The 25,103-nt window shown below is 44.1% G+C and overlaps 1 protein-coding gene and 1 pseudogene across 1 annotated transcript in view; both read left to right on the top strand.

Moving 5' to 3' along the window:
• Positions 1–25,103, top strand: part of SNX30 (sorting nexin family member 30) — a 112,716-nt gene that overhangs the window by 74,842 nt on the left and 12,771 nt on the right. Inside the window, exons 5-7 of the mRNA XM_004423338.2 lie at positions 551–746; positions 2,194–2,393; positions 16,665–16,751. Of these exons, the coding sequence (XP_004423395.1) occupies positions 551–746; positions 2,194–2,393; positions 16,665–16,751 (483 nt within the window). The remainder of the gene's footprint in view (positions 1–550; positions 747–2,193; positions 2,394–16,664; positions 16,752–25,103) is intronic.
• On the top strand, positions 3,614–6,108 carry LOC106800716 (eukaryotic translation initiation factor 3 subunit J pseudogene; annotated as a pseudogene).

The following is a 25,103-nucleotide window of genomic DNA, read 5'->3' as shown; positions in this document are numbered from 1 at the left end:
CCAAGGAATTCAGGGTAAAATGCTTTGTTGTTTACAGCATCTCTCCTCAGCCTGGGTTTTCTAGTGCTGCTTCTTCTGTCACTGTTCCTGCTTCCACCCTCTACTCTCTACTTTCCTTATACGGCTTTGGTTGGGATATAAATAAATGAATGGAATGAATTTCAGCTCTTGAATTTGCTCCTAAAGACAACTTAGGGTATTTTGTATGGGAGAAAGGGCCACTTTTTTTTGGTTAGCGGTTTTAAAAAATTATGTTAGAAACAGCATTGTGTTTAGAGGAGAGCCTGCTCAGGTGAGTGAACCTGGTTAGAAAGATAGCCTAGTTCTCTTAAAAGAGATGGGGGTGTAAACGCACAGGAATGGGAGCTTGGCGGTTGTGATGTCAGGGAGGGGATACCATTGTGTACGTGGTTAGGTCCTCTAACTCAGCTCCTTGTTTCTGGAGTCTTCCATTTCCCAAAAGAAACTGCCTGAAGGAGTTGATTTACCGAGTCCCGGCCATGTGAGGGATTGAGCCCTTTGAGTTTGTGTGTTCATGTGTCATCCTCAGGACCTGAACGCCTACAAGAAGCAAGGGATGGCGCTGTTGACTAGAGTGGGCGAGTCGGTCAAGCATGTCACTGGGGGCTACAAGCTGAGGAGTCGGCCTCTTGAGTTTGCAGCCATAGGCGAATACTTGGATACGTTTGCGCTCAAACTGGGAACCATTGATCGAATAGCCCAGCGCATCATCAAAGAAGAAATAGGTGAGCTCTCTGTGGAGACCTTGATCATGCCCAGGGACCACGTTTGCAGAAATGACATTCATGTGTGCTTAGCAGAATCCAACTGCAGAAATGCTGAAGTGACAGAACGAGGCCATATCTTACTAATAAGACTAATAAATAAATACAAGGAGGGGAGGAGGTAGTTGTGACTAGAGTGTAATTTTGTGCTCCATCCTTTGTCCTGCATCTCAGCCTTGTGTTTGCTTTCCCTGTGGGAAAGAACCACTTCTGAGCTTCTAGGTTTTTCTACTTTTCTGTCTCTTAACTTTAGCTTTAACAATAGAGACATTGACTCAACTTCCTTTTGTTCGCAGGAATGAGAATTTACAAAACAAACTTAGGTTTTATCTTCTGACAGAAAGGTGGTTCAAAAGGACAGCATGACCTGTGTTTGCCCAAGTTGTGATCCTAATGAGCCTTCAGAATTGAACTTGACTCACCTGCCCCACCCCGGCTTCATTTCAGACCCACTCTTCCTGACCTGGGGAGTTACCGGGGCCTTTCTTTATCCTTCCTGGTTGTTGCCACCACTTCCTCCCCACCCTCCTCATGGTTGCTTGCTTTTCTGTATTCCGAAACGTTGAAGTCTTTGTCTTCTTACACATGTGTAGGCCAGCCAGACAGACCTGAACAATCTTAATGATCATGGTGGCATGTTAAACATGTTGAAAAGGATTCTCCGGTAGTTGCCATCCATTGGTACTAAAAAATGGCAACGTTTTATTGTAATGGCAAGAATTCTGGTGACAAATGATGGGCCAGATTTTCTTTGTGGGGGGAAATAAATCAACATTTTTCCTTGTTCCCTGTGCTTTCGTTCTCCTTTTCCCACTGATGGTATCTTGTGGGGGCTGTAGATGTTGGAGGTAGCTTTAGGTACCATCTACACCTAAGGGTCATGTGAAGTAAATTCTGATGGGACCAAGGGGTTGGGGTGACCCCTCAGTGAGAGAGTGAGTCTGCCTATGTAAGACCTCATCTGTATCCAAATGTTTCCTAAAATCTCATTATTTTTCCATCACGGTATATGTTTTTTCCTTTAAAAACATCCCCCTAAACCTATATGAAACTGTGCCCCCATTGCCTGCCCACCATGAGTGGTTATTTTTAAAGATACTTGGTGGATGCAGCTCCAACCACTTTCTCCCAAAAGTCATTGTGGTCCCCATTATCCAGAGGCATGGCATTCCCGTTATGGGGTGGAGTCGATTGATGTTATGATGTTAGCTCTAACATCAGCTTTTAGAGATTTTAAAAAATTATGTTATAAACAGTGTTGTGTTTAAAGGAGAGCATGCTCAGGTGAGTGAATGGCCAAGGGAAACACATCTTAATGTAGAGAGCTCTTGGCTGTGGTAGTTATTGAGTCAGTAATACCAGTGATTGTTACCCAGCAGATCTTAACTGGTTTCTGTTCCCCATTTAGAGTACCTTGTGGAGCTGAGAGAATATGGGCCTGTGTACTCCACATGGAGCACATTAGAGGGGGAACTGGCCGAACCCCTGGAGGGTGTGTCGGCTTGCATCGGGAACTGCTCAACAGCCTTGGAAGAGCTGACAGATGACATGACAGAAGACTTTCTACCTGTGCTCAGGGAATATATTTTATACTCTGACTCCATGAAGGTAAGCTGGCCCACTTCTTCTTCTTCCTCTTTTTTTTTTTTGAGGAAGATTGGCCCTTGAGCTAACATCTATTGCCTGTCTTCCTGCTTTTTCCTTTCTTCTGCCCAGAGCCCCAGTAGATAGTTGTATGTCATAGTTGTATGTCGTTCTAGTTGTTCTATGTGAGATGCCACCTCAGCATGGCTTGATGAGTGGTGAGTAGGTCTGCACCCAGGATCTGAACCGGCAAACCCCGGGCTGCTGAAGCAGAACACACGAACTTAACCACTAGGCCCCCAGGCCAGCCCCTGGCCCACTTCTTGTGCACTTAGATACTTTCTTTGTTGTGGTCATTATCAAAAAGTAATTGATTATTGCCTATTTGCATGTGGTACAGGTGTCCTTCTTCCTAGGTGGGCAGGATCAGACGTGTGGACTGACATCATGGACATATAAATAGAACATATAGTGAGCCAAGTATGAATTAGAAAAAAACAAGTTTGGAAGAAATTCTTATTAGTGTTTTCTGAGAGTTCAGGAGATCTAACATCTACTAAACAAGAACAGGATGCTGTGGAAAAAGAACAATTGGACTATTAGAGCTCTTGGAAGTTAAAATACAATTGCTGGAATAAAATCAAAGAGTAAGGTTGGAAGATGAGGTTGAGGAAATCTTGGAAAGTAAAACAAATAAAAAAAATGGTTGGAAAGTAGAACACAAATGCAAAAACACTGAGAATATCGAAGAATGATAAGAGACATAGAGGATTCATCTCAAAAGTTTAGTATCTGACTGATAAGAGTTCCTGACAGAGAAGATAGAGAAAACGGAGGGAAGGAAATTATGCAAGAAATAATACAAGAAAATCCCCCAAAGCTGAAGGACATGAGTCTTCAAATTAAAAGGACATGCTATTTGCCCAGCAAAAGGAATAAAAAGAGAACCGACTCAAAGCACATCATTGTAAAATTTTAAAATAAAGGTGATAAGATTTTAAAAGCTTTTAAAGAAAGAGGGAGAGGGAGGTAATGTACAAGAGGAATATGAATCAGAAGAGCTTTGGTCTAGCAGCCAATGGATGAGAAAAGACAGAGGAACTGTTAGGACAGATGATTTCCAACCTCAAATTCTATATGCAGAATAAGGATGGGGAATGGAATCAGATGCTTTAATGCCCACACTAGACACTGCCCCAGCCCGCCCTGAGACTGGTTGGAGAGCGTAGCTGCAGGGGACTCCGATGGTGGCGCCAGTTAGAGAAAAGGGTCAGTCTTCCCGGCCAACGGAAAAAGAGATGTGGCTCAGTGTTGCACGTCCCTGTCTGTAGGTAGCCCCCTTCCTGCTTCCCAAAGGAGATCTCTGAATTATTGATGTGTCTTTGGGGCAGATCTAGGGCATCCCTTTAGGAAGGACCTGGGTAGGCACTGATGTGAATCTCTAGAGAGAACAACCTTGGGTTGTAAAAACGGAAAACCAGAAAAATCATGGTGCCGTGAAAATATTCTACACCTTGAGAAGGGGAGTAAAAACGTAATGAATCAATTGGTTATAAAAACTTAAAAAAAAACTTTATTATGGTTAATTTCAAGCATATACAAAAGCAGAGAGAGTAGTGTGATGAACTCCCAAATACCCATCATTCTTGTTCTGTCTTGTTCCATCAGGTATGAAGTTGTAAGGCTCTTGATGCATATTAAAGTGTGGACAATGGAGAACGGAGCTTGTTCCTGGTAGAATGAATCACTTTCTCATGTACACTCTATAAAGCTGCTAGTAAAACACTTTGAAAGACAGGATTGGGTCTAGATCTCAAAGTGATCAGGGAAAATGGTATGAATTTCCTTATCTGTAAGGTGGAAATGGTGGTAGTAATGGTGATGATAAGGATAAAACTCACATGTGAGACCGTTAGCCTGAGGCAGTTTTGCTGGTAATTATTGGAACTGAGGCTGAAAACCAAGGCTTCTGACTCTAAATTTGCAACTCATTCACCTCTATTACATTGTAGTTTTTTTTTTTTTAAATTGAGCTCTCCCCTCACACGCTCACACCTGGCTCGAGATGGCAGTGGCAGTGATGGGGGATCCGACTCTTGGGAGCGGACAGGTTCTGCATGGAAGACCCCCGTGTGGAAGGTGGGGGGCAGGGACCGCTGAGAAGGCGAGGACCAGGACAAGGACATCAAGGATAACTGGGATGATGATGATGACTGCAGAAAAAAAGAGGAAGCAGAAGTAAAACCAGAAGTAAAAATTTCAAAAAGGAAAAAAAATAGAGAAGATAGAAGAGAAGAGGTGGGAAGAAATTAAAAAGAGGTTAGAAGAACCTGAAGAACCTAAAGTGCTAACACCAGAAGAACAATTAGCAGATAACCTTCAGCTAAAGATATTACAGGAGGAGTCAAACCTCAAATTAGCAAAAGACACTTTTGGTGTTAATAATACAGTTTATGGAATAGATGCTATGAACCCATCTTCAAGAGATGACTTCACAGAGTTTGGAAAGTTACTTAGAGATAAAATTACACAATATGAAAAGTCACTGGATTGTGCCAGTTTTTTGGAAGCCTTAGTTCGAGATGTGTGTATTTCATTGGAGATTGATGACTTGGCAAAGATTACCACTTCGTTGACTGTGCTTTGCAGTGAAAAACAGAAGCAATCAATGCAAAGCCAGAAAGAAGAAGATGTGTTTCCTGGAGGGGCATTAGAGGCCACCATGGAAGACGATGTGGCAGATTATGGTGGTCACAATGGAGGCTACGTACAAGACTAGGAAGACTTCATGTGACATTTTATCTTCTGGTGTCTTTTTTCTGTTGCCTGCAATCCCTTCAACATGTAGCATAACTCCTTTCCTTTCAGTTCTGCCAAATGCTACAATCAGAAGTGCAGTATCTTTTCTGCTGACTATTTAACCCCTTGACACTTAGGTGCTAATATGCAAATGAAGGAACTTGGATCTTGCTGCCAAGGAGTTAAAATTGGGAACCTCAATTGCTATTAAATCATAGTTTAAAAAAACAAACCTAATGTTGTCAGCGTTGCTGTCTGATTCATTGTGGCAGTCACTAAATTGGAAACAAAGATTGCAACATGACACAAAAGTGTGTAGTATTTACCAGCACCATTCAGTAATACAGCCTTAACCACACCTCCTTGAACTACTTCATAACTGGTCAAGAAAAGCAGTTTGCAGCAAGGGTATGTGGCGTGCACCTAGTATTCAAATTGCTTTGTTTTAAAATTGAGCATGAGGATATTAAAAATACATTGTAAAGAAGATGGCTTATCTCAGAGTAAAGATATGGCGCCTGAAAAGCATTAGTTTGGTACCTCCAACTTTGAAGCTGAAGGAGATAAACATCTCCATTATTGCTTTACAAGTTGCAGAATCTCTTGAATGCATAGACTGTCTAGTTTGTATTTATCAGACTATTCTACTGATGGAGTGCTTCAGATGGGGCAGCGAAACTGATTACCTGTTTTATTTGCCTGATTTAAGTGTCTGAGAAACAAATCTCCTTTGTTCTCCGGGGCTGCAGTGGAACAACTTGAACAGGTGTTGGCATTCCCTTTCCTTTATAAACCGTGCTCAGCTAACTGCACCAGTTAACTACAGTTTGGTAAATTATGTTAACAATTATGACATCTGCAATGTTTTATAAAGCAACTAATTTAATAAAAAATTGAGATCTACACATTGTATGTTTAATCCTGTGGCTGAAACAAGTATAAAAAGGCATCATGGGGTGGGGGGTGGGTGAAATGGATGAGGGGGATCAAAAGGAGCAAAGTAGTTAGCTAGTCTTATCTTTGTTAACTAGTCTTATTGTGGTGATCATTTCACAGTATACAAATATCAAATCATTATGGTACACCTGAAACTAATAAAACGTATGTCAGTTATATCTCAATTAAAAAAAAAAGGCAGCCCGACTTACTTAAAATGAACTAGAATATTTCACTTATAAAGTTAATAGTATCTGTTTTTGTGAACAAAGATAAATTTTTTACAGTTCCTGGCGTGTCCTTGATTTTGTCTCTCTCTTTTTTTTTTTTTGTGAGGAAGATCAGCCCTGAGCTAACATCCATGCCAATCCTCCTCTTTTTGCTGAGGAAGACTGGCCCTGAGCTAACATCCGTGCCAATCTTCCTCCACTTTATGTGGGACCCCGCCATGGCATGGCCTGACAAGTGGTGCGTTGGTATGCGCCTGGGATCCGAACCTGGGCCGCCAGTAGAGGAGCTCGCACACGCTATGCCATGGTGCCAGCCCTGATTTTGTCTCTTATGTAGACACGCCCTTCATTAAATGCTCCCTTTTTTTTTTTTTTTAACTTGCCAGAAAATCTGATGCATACATCGACCTGGGATATTACGCTACAAATTATTGTGTACTTGTATGTGACAAGTGTATATATTCATATTATATATATTAAGTACTTAATATATATTTGTACTTGAAGGAACGTTTTAAATTGTCCTTTAGCTAGGATTTTTCTGGCATCTTTATTAAAATATTATTACACAGTGAGACATAAACTTGTGTGAGTAATTGAAGTTACACATCAAAGAAACACTTGTTTCTCTCTTTCTTTACCCCATGTATTGAGTTTATTACTGAGCCTGAAAACATATTAATCAGGTTAATGAAGTCGGGAAAATGGGATCATATACAGTGTCATCTGGGGAAGGGCATGGTGAAGAGGAAGTCTTGACTGACAGTCTCTGAAACCCTCCCTCTGCCCCATGGTGAGCTAAGCTAAGCCCAGTTAGAAAGAAACGGGGCCACCTGCTCCCCATCTTTCTAACAGCAAAATATCTTTGCAGACTGGTCTGGGCAAGACAGGAGTGACCTGATGGCACAGCCAAGACTTGCATGTAGGATTGTTAGGGTCCATGTGGCCAGGACTGAAGACATCAGGAGAGCAATAGGCATCTTAAGTGGCTCTCCTGCCTTTTGACATTGCTACTCTTTGAGAATTCTTAACTATATTTTATTCCTCTGAGAGTCATATAATTCTGTTTCCAAAATAACTTTCTGATTTTTGAGATATAAGTGGGACAGACTTTGCTATTCAGCATGAGAACTAAGCACAGAGTAGAGAGCTTGCTGAAGGCCTGGTTGTGACGTGTTCTTGATTGACTACTGAATGGTCTTCAGAACTGAGAAAGTCATTCTGATTTTGTTTTGGTGGGAAGGAATTGGCATGGTGATGTTTTGTCAGTCCTCTCCTTATGATGACCGTGAGGGAACCAAAGTGAGTATTTGTCCTCATCATTTGGAGTCACGGGCTGGTGCCTTAGGAATTTGAAATCATTGAGGGTTGGTCTAGCCTTGCATCGAGAAAATGCTGGAGATCATTGAATCCCTCTCCTAATGGGGCTGAGGTTGGGGTTCCACTCTGAGTTTGAAAAGGCCTTTGGGATCATCTTGTCTAACTTGCTCATTTTATAGGTGAAGAAACAGAAATCTTTTCTCTGTTCCATGGCCCCAGTTCTAATGACCAGTCGTCTTGTATCTGTATCTTTACTATTGGCCAAGAAGGAAACCAGATCAGGCTGAGTCTCAAATTGTCTCTCATTATGTGCAATTGTGGCTGGGTACATTCTGTTCCCTTTGGAGGTAGAGAGAAAGCATAGAAAAAGTAGGGTCGTTACCAGGCCATGTGGAACAGATGGACAATGTGCATTGAACAATCAGGGCAGCTTGTACTAGAAAGATGGTTGAAAAAGTTTATTCCAAGGATGCTGTGGAGTGAGAGTGAACAGTGCCTGAGAGGGAGAGGTACCCAAGTTACCCTCAGGCCCAGACTCAAGTTAAACACCCTGTAGACATCTGCAGGTGAGCCTTTATATGGGATTTCACATCCTGTAGGCAATGTGTGTGTAGAATGTAATTAGGATAGTGATGGGCTGAGAGAGAACATCTTAAAGTCCTTACCAAATTTCTGGAAGTGCCTTTTGAGTCTTGGCATCATTATGACCAGGCCAAGAGTTAGAGAAGCTTTATTTAAGAAGGTTAGAGCAGGACCATCCTATTTCCCACTCTGCCTTATTCATTGAAGTCAGCAAATACTTAATTGAATTTGACAATGTGGTGAATTTGGGACATTTACAGATATATAACTGTTGCATGTCATATGTCTTGTTTTTGTGTGTGTGTGTGTGTGTGTGTGTGTGTGTGAGGAAGATCAGCCCTGTGCTAACATCTGCCAATCCTCCTCTTTTTTTCCTGAGGAAGACTGGCCCTGAGCCAACATCTTTGCCCATCTTCCTCCACTTTATATGGGACACCACCACAGCATGGCTTGCCAAGCGCTGCATTGGTGCATGCCCAGCACCCGAACTGGCAAACCCCGGGCTGCTGCAGTGGCGTGTGCGCACTTAACCACTTGTGCCACCGGCGGCCCCTATATCTTGTTATTTTTAAGGGAGGGGTTTATCTACAAGTCAAAGAGTGTGCTTATCTCAGAGATCTTGGTGAATAGGGTAGATGGGAGTTAGAAGGAAGAGTGGGTGGTAAGGAAAAGCTGCACAGAGGAAGTGGCTTCGGTTGGAGACTTGAGTGACATATATGAGTTAGCTATGGGAGAATTGGAGGGGCAAGCATTTTAGGCAGAAGGGACAGCCAGTGCAAAGTTTCTAAAGCAGAAATGAGCTGAGTGTCTTTGCAGATCAGGAAGGCCAGTGTGAGTGGAGCCCAGTGAGCAGGGGAGCAAGTGGGAGGAGGCAAAGTCAAAGAGATGGGTAGGGGCCAGGACATATAGTAGCATCTTAAAGGCCATAACTGGTAAGAGTCTGGCTTTTATTCTTAGGAATAAAAGGGAAGCCATTTGGTTTTATGCAGGGGAATGACGGGATACAAGTTTTACTTTAAGACAGCTAGTTCTTCAGTATGGAACATGGGTTGTAGAGAATGAGAGTGGAGGTAGGAAGACCATTTAGGAGACTGTCACAGGGAGCTAAGTGGCAGATAACTAAGGTAGTGGAGCTTGGATTACAGTGGTGAAGTGGGTAGATTTGGGGTATATTTTGGGTGAAGGGCCAACTAGACTTGCTGCTGTATTAATGTGAAGCAAGAAAGGGAGGAATTGAGGATGAGTCCTGGGTTTTTGGCTTCAGTGACTGGGTGGATAGTGGTACTCTTTATTGAAATGGGAAAGTCTGGGAGGAACAGATTGGACAGTTGGGAATCAAGTTGTTTTGGCCATGTTGTGTTCAAAAATGCCTATTAGTCATTAAGGTAGAGACGTCACAGCGGTTTGTTATGAGTTTTAGTTCAGAGTGGGAGTAGAAATTTGGGAGTCATTTGTATAAGCATGGCATTTGTTCATTCATTCATTCATTCTCCCAAAAGCCCCAGTACGTATTTAATATATTCTAGTTGTAAGTCCCTCTAGTTCTTCTGTGTGAGCCGCTGCCACAGCATGGCTACTGACAGAGGAGTGGTGTGGTTCTGTGCCCAGGGACTGAACTTGGGCTGCCAAAGAGGAGTGTGCTGAACTTTAACCACTAGGACATCAGGGCTGGCTCATAGATGGCATTTAAATCTATGGGACTGGAGGAGATCATCTTGTGAGATGAGGTCAAGGTAAATAGTCTAGGCCTGTACCCTGAGGCATGACAATATTTAGTGGTCTAGCACCTAATTAGGAGGAGCAACAAGCAGAAAAGAAGCTTGAGAAGGAATGGTCAGTGGAGTAGGAGGAAAAAAGTCAAGGATTGCCCTAGTGAGGCCAAGAGAAATGTTTTCAGAAGAAGCATAGTAAAAGTGACCATTGGATTTAATAATATGGAAGTCATTGGTGATCATGATTAGAGGTGTGACATGTGGAATCAGAAATTTGGGTTTACAGACAGAGTTTGTCTTTGAGTTGGAGATACTTTAAACAACCTTTCCAGGTAGTTCTTTTCAAATGCTGATTATTGTCAGACGGTTTCTTCAGCCTGCCCACCTTTTCCCCTCAGGGGCTACAAGGTGGAACTAATGAGTCAACTAGTTTATGCTTTGTTGGCCACTTCTGGTGCCTTTCAAAAACTAAAAAGGAGATTTTCTGGAAGATTGAGTTGGGGGGAAAAGGTCTTCCTTCCTAAACAAAACTGATTATGGATTGAGGGCCTAATTTCTTGAAGATATGAAGAAGCAGAATGTGGAAGTGCACATGATCTCAAATGTTTTAAAAATTTAGAAAAATATAAAAATGAAAACTCTGAGGTTCCCAGTAATGGCAGACTGAATACATATTTAAATTTCCTCTTCTTCGTGAAACCACACCAAAATGACCCTAGAATGATTTTTTTAAAGGCGTAAGCAACAGGAAGGGAATTGATGACAGACAATTGGGGACTAGGAAGCAAATTGAGAGGTAATGAGGGACTTAGGTGACTCAGAAAAGCTGCCTTTGAAGCTGACCGTGGGAAAAAGTGAGAAGCCACCTCATTTACGCTGCGGGATCCTTCAAAAAGGTCAAGAATTGGCAGCACCTCTGGGGCTGAAAGAGAGATGGGCCAGTCAGGAATCTGTTAAGAAGCGGTTAGAGCTTCCGATTCAGTGAAGCCCACCCTCCCTCCTCACACAGGGACCACTGTCCCTTCTCCACTCTGGCAGAACTGGAGGCATGTTCTCTGGAAAGGGAAAATAGAGGGTCTCTGGGCCGAGGGACACCAGGCACAGTTGAGGGTGGGGCTAAAATCCAAAAATGAGGAACTTAGGCAAAAGGTTACTGAATGTTGAGTCATCTTCACCTGCTTGGCTCTTAGCCTTGTATCTTCCCTGCAAGGATTAGGAGAACCTTTTCTAGAAAATCTGAACAGGCCAAGAGAAGAGACTGGAAGATACTGATATTGGGTGATGATCCTCCATGAAATGACCCAACGGAGTCTCCATAGAGAATTGTCAACAAGCTGTCAAGTGCAGACAGCTTGCAATCAGTTTTTTAGTGTTTTGCTCTTGGATGAGTGAGCCAAGGTCACCAGATATTTAAGGGAAGTTTCTAATATGAATATCAAGTAAAAACAAAGAAAAAGCATATTGAGTGAAACATCATTAAGGGAGAAAAAATTTCCAGGAAAAAAATGATTAATATGGTCAAGAAGAGAAGATGTCATAGTCATAAAATAAGAATTTTTTAAAATCTGGAGACCAAAGAGCTCTTAGAAATTAAAACCATGATAGAAATGAGAACAAACAATAGAAGAGTTAGAAGAAGAAGTTAAGGAAGTCATATATAAAATGAAACAAAAAGACAGAGGACTGGAGAGAAGAAAATTTGAAAAAGAGAGGACCAGACCATAATGTCCAACATCTGAATAACAGGAGTGTCAGCAAGAGAAAGCAGAGAAATGGGAAGCATCAAAGGAGTCATTCAAGAGAAAAGACTAGAAGTGAAGACATAATGTGTTACTGGTTGTGCCTGAAAGATGAGATTATGGATGCCTTTTTTCCCCTCTTCTACATTTTTCTTTATTTTCCAAATTTTCTGTGACAAATATCTTTGAAAATTAGGGGGAAATGTGTGGTTTCAATATCGCCCACATTGCCCTAGAACATTAACTCACAGGTGGTCCCATTTTCAATAGAATGAATGTGTGAAAAGGAGCATGTCGAAAAGGCAACCTAAGTTCAATCATTTAATCAGAAATTATGTCACCAGGACAAAGTCAGACTCATTTTCCTGCCTGTAGGAAAATGCTCTCCCAGAGGGCCACCCAAAAACAGGCCACGGGGCTATGTTGAGTGTTCAATTTTTATTCTCATTTGAGCTTCTTTCTTTATTTCCTGAACACTCATTATTCTACATGAATTCCTCTGGGGTCTTTTGGACTGTCAGCCCCTGGCAAACCAGCATACAAACCGTTCTGTTCTGTAATTCTCTACGTGTGGCTGAGCTGTTCCTATACTTGCTCAACCCTGCATCCTAGTGTCGCTCTTACGAAAAGATCTGGAGCTGAGAAAACTTCCGGACGTGAGGAGACTTTTTGGTAGCTGCTGACCTTTTGCCGTGGGGGCCGTTTTGGGGCTGCCATTACCTCCTACAAGTGTGTGAGCCCACAGCATTACCAGGGGAAGGTGTGAGCATGAGCTCTGGGGGTGAAGAAGGAGGTGTCGAGCTTTCCTGTTGGTTCTATTGTGGTACTTTCTTGGAAAAAATCCAGTGCAGATGTTGAGAGCCAAACCACAGAATGCATCTGTGATCTAACTTCCAGACACTTTTGTCATTGTAATTTAATGGCTATTATTAGTTTGTTAGAAACATTTTAGATGACAGGTGTTATGTTTTCATTGTTTAACTTTTTTTTAATGGAAAAATTCAAACATATCCAAAAGTAGAGTAACCGTATAGCAGTGGCCGCTGTCCCCATCAGCCAGCTCCCACAGTGTGTCGGTGCGTGGTCCATCTTGTAGCCCTGCTCCCATCCGCTCCTAACCCCCACCCCCTGGATTATTTTAAAACAAATCCCAGGCATCATATCATTTCATACAATAATGTCTAGTACATATCTCTTAAAATACAAGCATTCTTTTTAAAAAGAACCACATTGTCATCACGCCTAAAGAAATTTTTTTCTTATCCTCAAATATCCAGTTAGTGTTCAATTTCCTCAATTGTCTCAGACACTATTTTTATAAATAGGTTTTTTTTTTTCCTAAATCAGGATCCAAATAAAATCCACGTGTGGGTTGATGTGTTTCTTCAATATTTTTTAAATCCCTCCCCATGTATTTTTATTTTTCCTTGCAATTTATTTGTTGAAGAAATTGAGTCATTTTTCCTCTCTACCTTTGAAAAGAGTAGTGAAGTTCCAGATTACTAGTACTGTTTCAAAATTGTGACGAAAGCTCTATATTAAAAAAATACAGCATTGAAGAGGTTTATTCCATCTGTCTAATTAATAATCACCTTCCCATCGAGGCCCTCCCTGGCCACCCCGTGTGCAATTCCACTATCCCCCAAACCCTCGGTGCCTTACATCCTTCTCTCTCGTTTTATGTTTCTCCTCGACGCCTAGCACTACCTTACACGCTGTATATTAGTATATCTGACTTTTGTATTGTCTGCCTCCCCTCTAGAATGCAAGCTCCAGGAATGCAAGGGTTTGTGTGTTTTGTTCTCTGCTGTCTCCCCAGCACCTGGGTAGATGAATGAAGAAACATCGAGGCGGGTGGAAACAGTGAGGATGGCTCTATGGAGGAGGGGCAGTGGGATGCAAAGTGTAACAAGAAAAGCATCTCCATGCACTTCATTGATTTCTGGTATCCGCCAGAATCAGATCCCTATGAAGTTCTGTCAGAAGCTCAGATGATGAATATCTTATCTTTTGCTCATCCCTCAGTGACGGAGGGACCTCTGTGTCGATGCTGGCTCAGTCTGTTGGTCCTTTCACCCCATCACAGGCTCAGGACCCATCAACCATAGGCTGGTTTGACCAGTTTTATCAACAGAGCCTGCGTTATTTGTGGGTGGGAGACTAGTCCTTTCAGATCATCACCAACAGGCTGCAAAAGTGCTCTTAACAAGGATGATAGTCTGAAACAGTTTATCTTGATTCAAAGCATGTTTCCCAACCCATAGTGTGGTTGGGTGGCAGGCAGACTGGGAAACCAGAGACTGTCCTAGAATACAGCAGGAAAAGCCTGAGTGAGTCACCACTGTGCTATTAGCCAGTGATGTAGCCTCAACCAGGTCCCTCCACTATACCTTAGTGTTCTTGTCTATAAAATGGGGGTAATACCCTTTCACCTCTGCAGGGTTGTTGTGAGCTTTTGTAGTTGTTGTGAGCTTTTTCTGCTGTCTGGTGATGCAGGAATGTTAGCACAAATCCTCCAGTCAGCCTGCGTGAGAAGGCATTGTGCTGGCCACTCCAGGTGAGGTTGGGACAGCAGTGCCTGAGGAGACAGAGGCCTACTTCTCCTCTGGGCCAGGGAAGGCCTAAGCTAACTGGGGAGGGAAGTATGGCTAAACCTTAGGGCCCGCTCACCTGCTTGGGGGTAGGGAGAGGAGAGGCATTTCAGCTGTTTTAGCTGTGTGGCGCTGACAGGTCTTCTCTGACCATCCCTCCTTGCCTGTGGGCCTTGGCAACCTCAGCAGAGAGACTTGGAACAGAACGAGGGACAGGAAACCCCACACTGGGCTGACTGTATTCCAAGGCATTGTTTTAAGAGCATTTCTAGCTTTGGTGATTAGGTTCTTGCCACACTGACAGTGTGTCACTGGTACAACTCATCCTCGTTCCTAGAACCCCATTCCTAGTCTGGATGTGTGCTTATTCCAGTAAGATGTGAGACGTGCTGTGAAGGGAGCACATGGCAGTGATGAGGATGCCAGTCAACCCCCTTCCTGCTGTCCCATTGTGCCTCAGGGAACCACATTTGCGTCTCCATGGAGAGCATCATGTGTTTATTTCTCTTGGGTGGAGATTATGATTTTTACTACTGCTGAGACCAGACCAATAGATTTAGAATATTTTCTGGGCTCTATGAAATCCAGAAAGGACCCCTGATTTTTCATTGTTTGTTTTTGCTTTATAGGTTCATGCTGTCCAGTAAGGCAGCCATGAGCCATGAGTGACTATTTAAGTTTAAATTCGAATTAAAAATTTAAATCCAACTCCTCAGTCACACTAGCCACATTTCACGAACTCAATCGGCAGGTGGGGCTGGTGGCCACAGTATTATGGAACATAATGCACAGTGCAGATCGTGGAACATTTCCATCATAGAGGAAAGTTCTGTTGAACAGCACTGTAAACGTTCCTACTCAAAGGTCGATGAGGTGCATGTGTGTGGTGATGGGTTGTAATTAGTATTTTGGTGGTGAACATGATGTGGTCCATGCAGAAATAGAAGTACAATGATGTACACCTGAAATTTTTACAATGTTATAAACCGATGTTACTGCAATAAACAAAAAATTTAAAAAAAAAAAAAAAAGGTCGATGAGCGTGGGGAGGGAGCTTCAGAGCATGGAGGAGAAAGATGAGTGGCAAACAATGAAAAATAAGCTATTGCAAGTTTTACCTCATGTTCTTCTCATGGTAAAACACTTCTCAAAGTACTTACTTCCGGGGAAGACTTGAGGTTCCCTGTGTTGATGCATTCCGTTAGAAGATTGTCTCCAGAGCGCTCTCAACTATTCAGTTGTTCATCACCTTTTAGCATGTTGTCAGGGACACAAGGTGCTCACTGCTTAGCCAAGGAATGGCTCCTTCCTGCTCTGACTCCGTGCTCTGCTGGAAGGTCCCTATGGGAAGAGCGTGAGATTAGCAACTTGCATAGCAATTTGTCATTTCTGAGTTACTGCGAAAGAAAATTCTTATCACTCTTGGTTTGCCATTTGTGATTCTACTAAAACAAGAAAAAAGAAACCCCTAGATCAAACAGATGCTTTTCTAGAATGTCAACTGCAAGCTTTTCTGTTCTAGCTGGTGGAGTCTTAGCGGCAGAGCCTGGACTAGGTGAGGCAGGGGAGGCATCCAGGGCACGGATTTAGGGAGACACTCACATTCGGGTGCAGACCTTGTACCTGCACAGGCCCAAGAGTAAGGGTCTCCTTAAATTTCGCATCCTGGACTCCTGGCTTACCTCACCCTAGTCCCTTCCAGGCTGGCTCTCTTTACCATTTATCACTCAGTCTGGCAGACTCGCTGCATTGGTTCTAGGGATTCTGGACTTGTCCATAGCTCTTTTATCACATGCAGCCTCCTGCTATATCTGCATCTCACGCCTCAGGGAGGAGCTGTATCTCTTTGCTCTTTGAGTACCTGGCCCAGAGTGGAGGACAAATAAGTGGGTAATGGATCAGGGAGCAAATCAGCCTGCCAGGGATCAACTCGAATTAAAGTCAAGAACTCTCCTGCCTTCAACTTTTCCATTAACAGTTCAGAGAATGTCCTGCATTGTCCCCTGCCAAGCTGCACATTTCAGCACAGCTGAGTCCTCTCTGCACACGGGAAGCTGAGAGGCCTCTCATCAGCGTGGCTGTGGGTGGCCACCGTTCCTTCCACTTGCCCTTCCCCGGAACCCTATCATTTCAGCGTCAGGCGGAGTTACTCCACTAGAAAGCTCGGTCTCTGAGAATGGTTCTCCTTCCCCCTCTCTCCTCCAGCCCTGCTTCCTTCCTCCAGAGTCCATGTCACGCGTCACACCGCAGCCAGGCTGTCCTCAGAGCACGTGGCTGGGCCTGGGTGTGTCATGATTTGGGGGGAACTGGGTAAAGAAGCAACTGCCTGGGGCTTGAAATTCCCTGTGTGAGCTCTGCTACATGCTTCCCCTTTCTGCCTCCACAGAGCGTGTTGAAGAAGAGGGACCAAGTGCAAGCAGAGTACGAAGCCAAACTGGAAGCTGTGGCCCTGAGGAAGGAAGACCGGCCCAAGGTGGGGGAAGGCCTGGGGAGGGGTGGGCTGCTCTGGGCTGTCAACTGTGATCGCCCCCGCTGGTGCTAAGTGAATTCTTGTCCCCAGATAGTGCGACTAAGCTGGTGAGGGCCAGTCGGGCTGTGTTGTTGCTGTTCTTTTCCTCCCTTTTATGTCTTATTTCTGGGAGCTCCTAGTGTGCACTTGGGGTTGAGTTTGCTGCTGTTTCCCTGGGATTTTTTTTTTTTTAAGACTCCCAGCTCTGCCATTCATGGGCAGTTCCTCTCTCTGTAAAATAGGATTGAGGAGAAAGGGGAAGAACAGTCTAGATCAGTGTTCTCAAAAGTGTGGTTTGTGGACTGATCCACAGACTGGTACCAATCCATGACGAGAAACGCACAGAAGCTGAGAGTAAGCGCTTTTATAGCCATTTGATATTTGTCAAACAGTCCAGATGAGTGTTGTCAAACTAGCGTGGTGAGTTGCATGCGGAGCAAGCTGCATACTAGTTCTGCATAGTAGGACTACAGCTTGGTTGTATTATGGGAAAAAGCCAACAGAAAGTGGTCCTTTACCACAAAGTTTGAGAAGCAGTGATCCAGCTTGTTTCTGACACCTTCCAGTTCCAATGCTGTGGGTCTAGATAGAGGACCACAGTTGTAAAAATGCACCTGTTGTTTGGTCACTCCCATCTGTTACCTTTCTCTTCCTCAGCCAGGATTAAAAACAAGAATAATAATAACCAACATGCAAGTGCTTACAATGTGCTAAGCACCTTATATTTATGTCATTTATTCCATACAACAATCATGTGGTTTAGGTACCATTTTTATTCCCAATTGAGAGATGAGCAAACCAAGGCCCAAGATCACACAGCTAGCCAGCAGTAGAGCCAGGATCACATCCTGCAGGCTGACTTGAGAGCCTTACCAGTTACCATTACGTTACTCTGCTCCTTTTTGTTTGTAATTGGAAGGTGTATTTGTTTTTTTTGTTTTTTTTTCCAAAAAAGGGTGGGTTAGGGAATGTTATTAAAAAGATGAATAGCAGGGGCCCAAGTTTCAGAAAAATAATTTGACATCAGAACTGTTTGTTTCAGAACTGTTTTTTCTCTGCCTTGGTTCTCGCTGGCGCTGCCCTGCCGAGATATGCCTGGAAAGGAACCAGCTTTGGGAATTTGTAACTCAACCCTCAGAAATGACACACCTTGACTCCATATAGTATTTTTTTATATTATTGCTTCACATGATTGCCACAGCAGTCATCTGGGGCCCAGAGGGAAGGTGTTGTTCTTTCCCCGGTTCATGGATAATGAGATGAGGCACGGAGCAGCTCAGTAAATGCCCAGCTTTGTTGAAGCCGAAGGTCTTTATCCCACGTGCTGGACGCAGCAGGCAGACAGTACGTGCCTGTTGCATTGCTCCGTGTGTCACCCATAGTGATCTACACAAGTGAGTGAAGGCTGCATACATCTTACGGGAAGTCAGATGATAAGGATTGGGACCGTTGTCACTGGTCTAGTGTCTGCAGCTGGGACTTGGCCAGAGAGCCAGGCACCCTCCCTTTTGTTGCTCTTGCCACAGACTGTCGGCCTTCTTCCAACCCCTGTCACAAAGGAGGTCATGATAGAAATGCAGCTGTGTGCACAGTTGCCCTCTGTCTTCCAGCTGCCTGTCCTGTTGCTTAGTTCCTAGCTGTCCCTGTGATATTCTGGAATATGGTGCCATCTGCTGAGCCCATGTCTGAGTCTCATTTAAAGGAATGACATGGAATACTGTGTTTATATATTTAAAAATTTCTAATGATTTAGCTTCCCAATATAAATATGGAAGTCACCTTTCCTGACTAGGGAGGGAAGTAGAGACAGCAAGTTCTGCCACTGACCTAGTTTGGAAGCTGAAGATCTTGTGTTTAGAAGATGTCACCTAAATAGTTCTGCCGGCATTCGTACCTGCTCAGCACTGAATACGAGCTTTCTCCGAGGCAGGTTTTGTCATTTAATATATGTTCAGCCCTATGTGGGACAGTTCCTTTCCAAAGACAGGAACTGAAGGTTATGAATAATGGGCCAAATAAAATGTTGACTGTGCCCTGACTTGCTGGCGGCCTGAAGGTCACACCTATCTTGGAGCAGATGGAACAGCTGTTTCTGGCTCGCACATTCCACCCAGCTGAGCTGTGGGGCTCCCCCTCATGCTCTGCCCTTCTTGCTGTCCTGGGTGACTTCCTTCTCCTCCCAGTGGTGTTCTTCCTGCTCCTGCTGTTCTCACCTCCCTGGAGCATCACTTACCCCTATGACTCATTCTCTTGGCCACGAGAGTTGTTACAAGGGGCGGAAGGGTTTCTTTCCAGCCAATGAGACTAACCAGTAGGTTCCAAACACACCTACGTTCTCTTAGCACACTGGGGTGGGCAGTCTTCATCTTCTCTCTTTCTGGTGGGATACTGAGCCATGCCAAAGTTAATTTTGCTACTTATTTAGCAGTTGTGGTATTTAACAACAAAGCAGGGGCTGTCATGATGGCGATGTACCAGTGAGTGTGATCTGACAGTGAGGGCAGCAGAAATTGTGCCGCCAGTTTTGGATCTGGGGCGGCAGCTACTTTGGTGGGCAGAGGAGGGCTTGGTTGGCGGCCTGTCCATGTTGACCATGGTTTTGTAGAAAGAGCACAGGCCTTAGAATGAGATGGCTGTGGGGGCCCTCCCCAGTGACATAGTGGTTAAGTTCGTGCATTCCGCTTCAGTGGCCTGGGGTTTGCCGGTTCAGATTCTGGGCGCGGACCTACTCACCGCTCATCAAGCCATGCTGAGGCGGCATCCCACGTAGAGGCGCTACAGCTCTACAACTAGGATATACAACTATGTACTGGGGGCTTTGGGGAGAAAAAAGAAAAAAAGAGGAAGATTGGCAACAGATGTTAGCTCAGGGCCAATCTTCCTCAAAAAGAAAAAAGAAAAAAATCAGACGGCCCTGGGTTCAAATCCCAGCTGTGCTGGGACTGGTTTGCTCATTAGCCTTTGAGGGGCTCATACATGTGACTGCTGTGAAGATGTGAAGATCGGCATTGTCTGATATAGTAACAGATGCTCTGTTGGTGGGGCCTCTGTTTACCATACCAGTACCAGTTGTCCCGGTAGGAATGCTGAATGAGAACTTGTTTTCTGGGTTTGTTGCCACTTATGTTTTTTTTAATTAAAATTTTTTTCTGACTGCACTGTTTTGGGCATTGTTTCTTGTGTCTTAAAGCTTCCCCTGCTCACCCACTCCTCCTGAATGCCTATCCTCTCTGACCACCTATCAGCAGGTAGAGAGACGGCTAGGAAATGAGTAGCTTAAGGTTTTGCTGTGCTTTGTTTTATGTGGTTCTAGACCACACAAAACAGTGGGTTGAGCCCACTTTCCAGAGCTGCTGTCGGTGAGATAAAAGTCAGGGTATCAGGAAGTGGGTCAGGGCTCATTCCACCCCAAGGACTCATTGAGTTCTACTGTTAGTAACTATAGTGGGAGTAAGATTGTTCACAGGTCCATCGCAGGGATGCAGGGGAGGAGAGGATTCCTGCCGAAAGGTGGGCAGTTTTCACAGGAGAGGGCCCTGGGTCTGGGCATGTTAACAGAAGATCTGAGGCCTTAACTTATTTTGAGGTGAAATCTTGAAACGTTGCTCTGAAGAGTGAGGGAAGCTTGATTTTTGTGAAGTCACAGAGTGGTATCAAAATCTGATCGCTCCTCTGTAACCCAGAAGAAGAAAGTGGCCTCGTGCGTCTCCATGACCCTCACTGCACATTTCGCACTGGGCTGGACATCTTAGGACAAAGGATGAGCCCTGTGGCTCCAGCCGCTGGACTGGAGCCCTTTGGCTGCGGCTTCTCAGTGTGTGCCGAGGGCATGCAGTGATGAGGCCTTGAGAGCTGAGGGAAAACGTTAGCATGTAGAATTTGAAGTTTGGCTTTGTTTTTAGGTTGAGGAAACTCAGCAGGCCTTGAGGTGGTTTATTCTCAGGCAGATGGAGCTTCGTTGTGTCGACTTGGCTTTCCTCATTATAATTTTGAAGTTAGAGAAATTGTGGGCACTTAGTAGGGCGCCAGCTGCCTTCTGCTGCATCTGTCAGGACCACAGACTTGTATAAATCTGAGTATCTGACCCTCCTTAGAAGCCAGGGAGGCTATCAGAGCTGTTACTAGAAACAGAGAGGCCGAGGACATGCATGTAAAACTGGATGGGAAGCAGACGTACCCTAATGTGCACAGGAGGGTACACTGTGGAGGGAACCTGCACATTTTACGCTATTCTGCATTTGACTCTGTTCAATGCTAATATATTCATGAGCTGCTGGTTCAGAAAAGAACAAAGAAGGGATGCCAAGAGAGAATGCTTTATAAAAATCTGAGAATTACCTTCAAAAGGTAAAAAAAAAACAAAAAAACAAAAAATGGTGGAGGGGTTATTTTAGGCCCTGGCCCTCAGGTGGCCTTGTACTGGGTATGGTGCTGGGTGAAGAGGTTGTTGGAGACAGGTGGTGTCATTGTGGAGGTGAGAAGGTGTGTGGTGTGGAGGTGGAGGGTAGTGGAAAACAGGTATATTGAGCGGTTGCTTCTCAGGTTGAGCCCAGTTGGGGAGGGGAGGTAGAATGTGGGATCGCTTGGACAAACTTCTTGAAGGCTGTGGACTTTTAAAAGCTCTTGGAACTACCAGAATGGTTAACATTCTGGAATGGGGAAGTTGTGGCAGACAGCAAGAACTCTATTCCAAAGTGCCAGACAGGAACAGGGAGACTTCTTAATCTGGAGCTTCTACTGACCTGCGAGTTAAGCATGCATACCTGTTGTTACCACACGCTTTTGACAATGAGGAGAGACAAGCCTGATGTTTCCCAGTTCTCTTCACAGCAGCCATGATGTCAACCTGGGTTAGAAAGCCAGACCAGTGAGGCAGAGGTCACATCAGCCAGAGAAGGGCAGGAGTCTGCCACCTCCCTTATCTTGCTTAATTCCTACAACAGCCTCTATCAGTGTGGTTGTTCCCATCTTACAGATGAGGAACCAGGGCTCGGGGAATTATATAACTTGCCTGCCTAAGCTAACAAATGGTAGAGCTGGGATTGGCCTCCCAGATGTGTCTGGCTCCAAAGTTGGAGCTCTTTATCCCCACTGTGTGGGCTCCCAGCGATCTTGGCTCCATTGAGGAGGAGGGTTCTGGCTTTTGTAAGCATGTAGGGGTGAACGCTAGTGGGACAGGGGAGGTAATACGGACCTTCTCTTGGGGCTTCAGTCTCTGTGTCCACTAACTCCTCAGTCATCATGCAGGGAAGCTCACGGCTCCTCTATTCTCAGTGTGTCTGCTCTCAACTCATCTTGTGTCCTTTCTTCTCCCTCCTCACCTGCCGTTCTCTAGAGTTTGTTCCTTTTTATCTACTAAAACAACAATAACAACAACAACAACATTCTTTCAGGGCACCAATGACTTCCTATTTGCCAAATTTAGTAGCCTCTTCTCAATCTTGACCCTGTCTCAGTGTTTTCTCAACTTTTTTTCATCTTATGGCTCACATAGAAAATGAAACTATTTGTATGGCACACCGGGATAAACAGACCAGGTTACTTGAAGCTGGAGGTGACCAGCCTGGAACCCGGGCTTCCCAGAGGGCTGGGGATCAATATTGGTGTCATTCACACAGCACCAGTTAGGAAGCCCTGCCTCATCTTTTTGCTCAGCAGCGTATGGACAAGAAGAGCCATTTTGAATTGGTTCTGTCATTGGTCCTGGCACCTGTCCCATAGCAGCCGTGAACCCTCTTTCCCCCAAGTCTTGGGATCATGTCTGCTTTACATAATCTTTTCGGACTTTATTAACCAACTGTCATCATGGGAACAGATAATGTGACATCTCCAGCCTAGCTCCAAGAAGGAAACTTAGGTAGAGATTTATATTATAGGGCCTAGAAATGCCTGGTACCTGGAAAGAGCTCAATAATACTTGTTTTTTTTTCTGGTGAGGAAGATTAGCCCTGAGCTAACATCTGTTGCCAATCCTCCTCTCTTTGCTGAGGAAGATTGGCCCTGGATCAACATCCATGCCCATCTTCCTCTACTTTAGATGTGGGACACCTGCCAGAGCATGGCTTGATGAGCAGTGCATAGGTCCACACCCGGGATCCCAACCTGTGAACCCCGGGCCGCCAAAGCGGAGCTCACATACTTAACCACTACACCACCTGGCTGGCCCCTCAAAAATACATTTTTTTTTTTTTTAAAGATTTTATTTATTTATTTTTTCCCCCCAAAGCCCCAGTAGATAGTTGTATGTCATAGCTGCACATCCTTCTAGTTGCTGTATGTGGGACTCGGCCTCAGGATGGACGGAGAAGTGGTGCCTCGGTGCGCACCCGGGATCCGAACCCGGGCCGCCAGCATCGGAGCGCGTGCACTTAACCACCAAGCCACGGGGCCGGCCCTCAAAAATACATTTTTAAATGAATGTTGAGTGAGTTAGCATTACCACCCAGCTCCCCAACACACGAAAATCTCAATTTCATCCCACTTTACCCTTCTCCCGTCACTCCAACAACCCACATCGTGTAATGGAAATCTTCATGAGAGGAACCAATGGGAAAAAATGCAGTCTTGTCCTCTATTTAGGAGTTTTTGTCTTTTGAGGTCTTATCTGGTGATTTTTTTTCTTCTTAATGTCTTGTGATAAGCAACCTCCAACCATTAGCATTGGATATTGCCACTCAACATTCTTCAGACACAAGATAGCAGAACCCTGACAATACATCAGTCAAAAAATTAAAACACTGAGATAAGAAGGAATGCTGGATGTTACTGGTCAGTGAGTTGATTGTCACAAAGACACCATCCAAAAAGAAACAAAAGCCAGAAGAATGTGATCCTGAGCATCTGCTGCCAACAGCCCTCCTCTTCATAAAGTTGGGCAACTTCAGTAGCTGGGCCCTTCAGACAGCTCACCTCAATTCCTCTTATTCTCGTCTTTTTGAGCCCTTCCCCCTTTCTAACCGCCTCCTCGCTCCTTCCCTGGGCTTCTATGACTCTGCCCTTTCTGACTCACTTCCTGCTTCTGTGCCTGTCTTTCTTAGCGACCTTTGCTGATTCCTTTAACTCTCTAAATGTAGGCTTCTCTGTGAGTTCTACCCTTTGACCCTCCCCTCCTCAGCCCCCCGTTTTATTAAAAGTTAAAAAAATTTTGATTGTGGCAAAATACACATAACATAAAATTTACCATCTTAATCATTTTTAAGTGTACAGTTCAGAGTGTTAAGTAAATTCACATTGTTGTGCAACCAATCTTTAGAACTCTTTTCATCTTGCAGAATTGAAACTCTGTACCTGTTAAACAACAACTCCACATTTCCCCCTCCCTCTGGCTTCTGGCAACCTCCATTCTACTTTCTGTGATTTTGACTACTCTAGATACTCATATAAGTGGAATGATACAGGATTTGTCTTTTTGTGACTGGCTTGTTTCACTTCGCATAATGTCCTCAAGGTTCATCCATGTTGTAGCATGTGTCAGAATTTCCTTCCTTTCTAAGGCTAAATAATATTCACTGTATGTATATATTATATTTTGTTTATCCATTCCTCTGTGAATGAAAGCTTGAGTTGTTTCCACCTTTTGGCTATTGTGAATAATGCTATTATGAACATGAGTGTACAGATATATCTGTTTGTATGTCATACTGTTTTCCATGGTGACTATACCATTTTACATACCCATCAACAGTGTACAAAGATTCAAATTTTTCCACATCCTCGCCAATACTTGTTATTTTCTGTTTTTTTTTTTATAGTAGCCATCCTAATGGGTGTGAAGTGGTATCTCATTGTAGTTTGGATTTGCATTTCCCTAATGGTTAGTGATGTGAAGCATCTTTTCATGTGCTTGTTAACGATTTGTGTATCTTCTTTGGAGAAACGTCTATTCAAGCCCTTTGCTCATTTTAAAATAGAGTTGTTTGTTTTCTTGTTGTTGAGTTGTCTCAGCCCCCTCTTCTGAAGGGGAGGTCTCATCCTTCCCATGGCTGCAGCTACCTCCTTTATCTGGTCTGTGGACCTCTCCTTTATCCTGAGCCCTATAGTGGACTTTTCTCACTCTGATCACCCAGACTAGAAACTTAAGGTTCTTCTCTGACTTCCTATATCTTATTTCTCATATGCAATTGGCTGCCAAATCTGTCAGTTGGATTTCCACCATGTTGGTTTAATCTGTCTTCTCCCTTCTGGTGTTACAGCCATTGCCCTGGTTCCAGGGTGCCAAGGGTAATCTCTTGATCTCAAGGGTGATTTGATGTTGACTCATCTCTGGTCTCTGGTGAAATCTCGGAGAGGGATAGCATGGGTGAAGGGTGAAAAGAA

The sequence above is a fragment of the Ceratotherium simum genome, chromosome 29, assembly GCF_057802395.1.
Source record: "Ceratotherium simum simum isolate JZ-2026a chromosome 29, ASM5780239v1, whole genome shotgun sequence".
NCBI lineage: Eukaryota > Metazoa > Chordata > Mammalia > Perissodactyla > Rhinocerotidae > Ceratotherium > Ceratotherium simum.
This window is presented reverse-complemented; position numbering and strand designations above follow the sequence as displayed.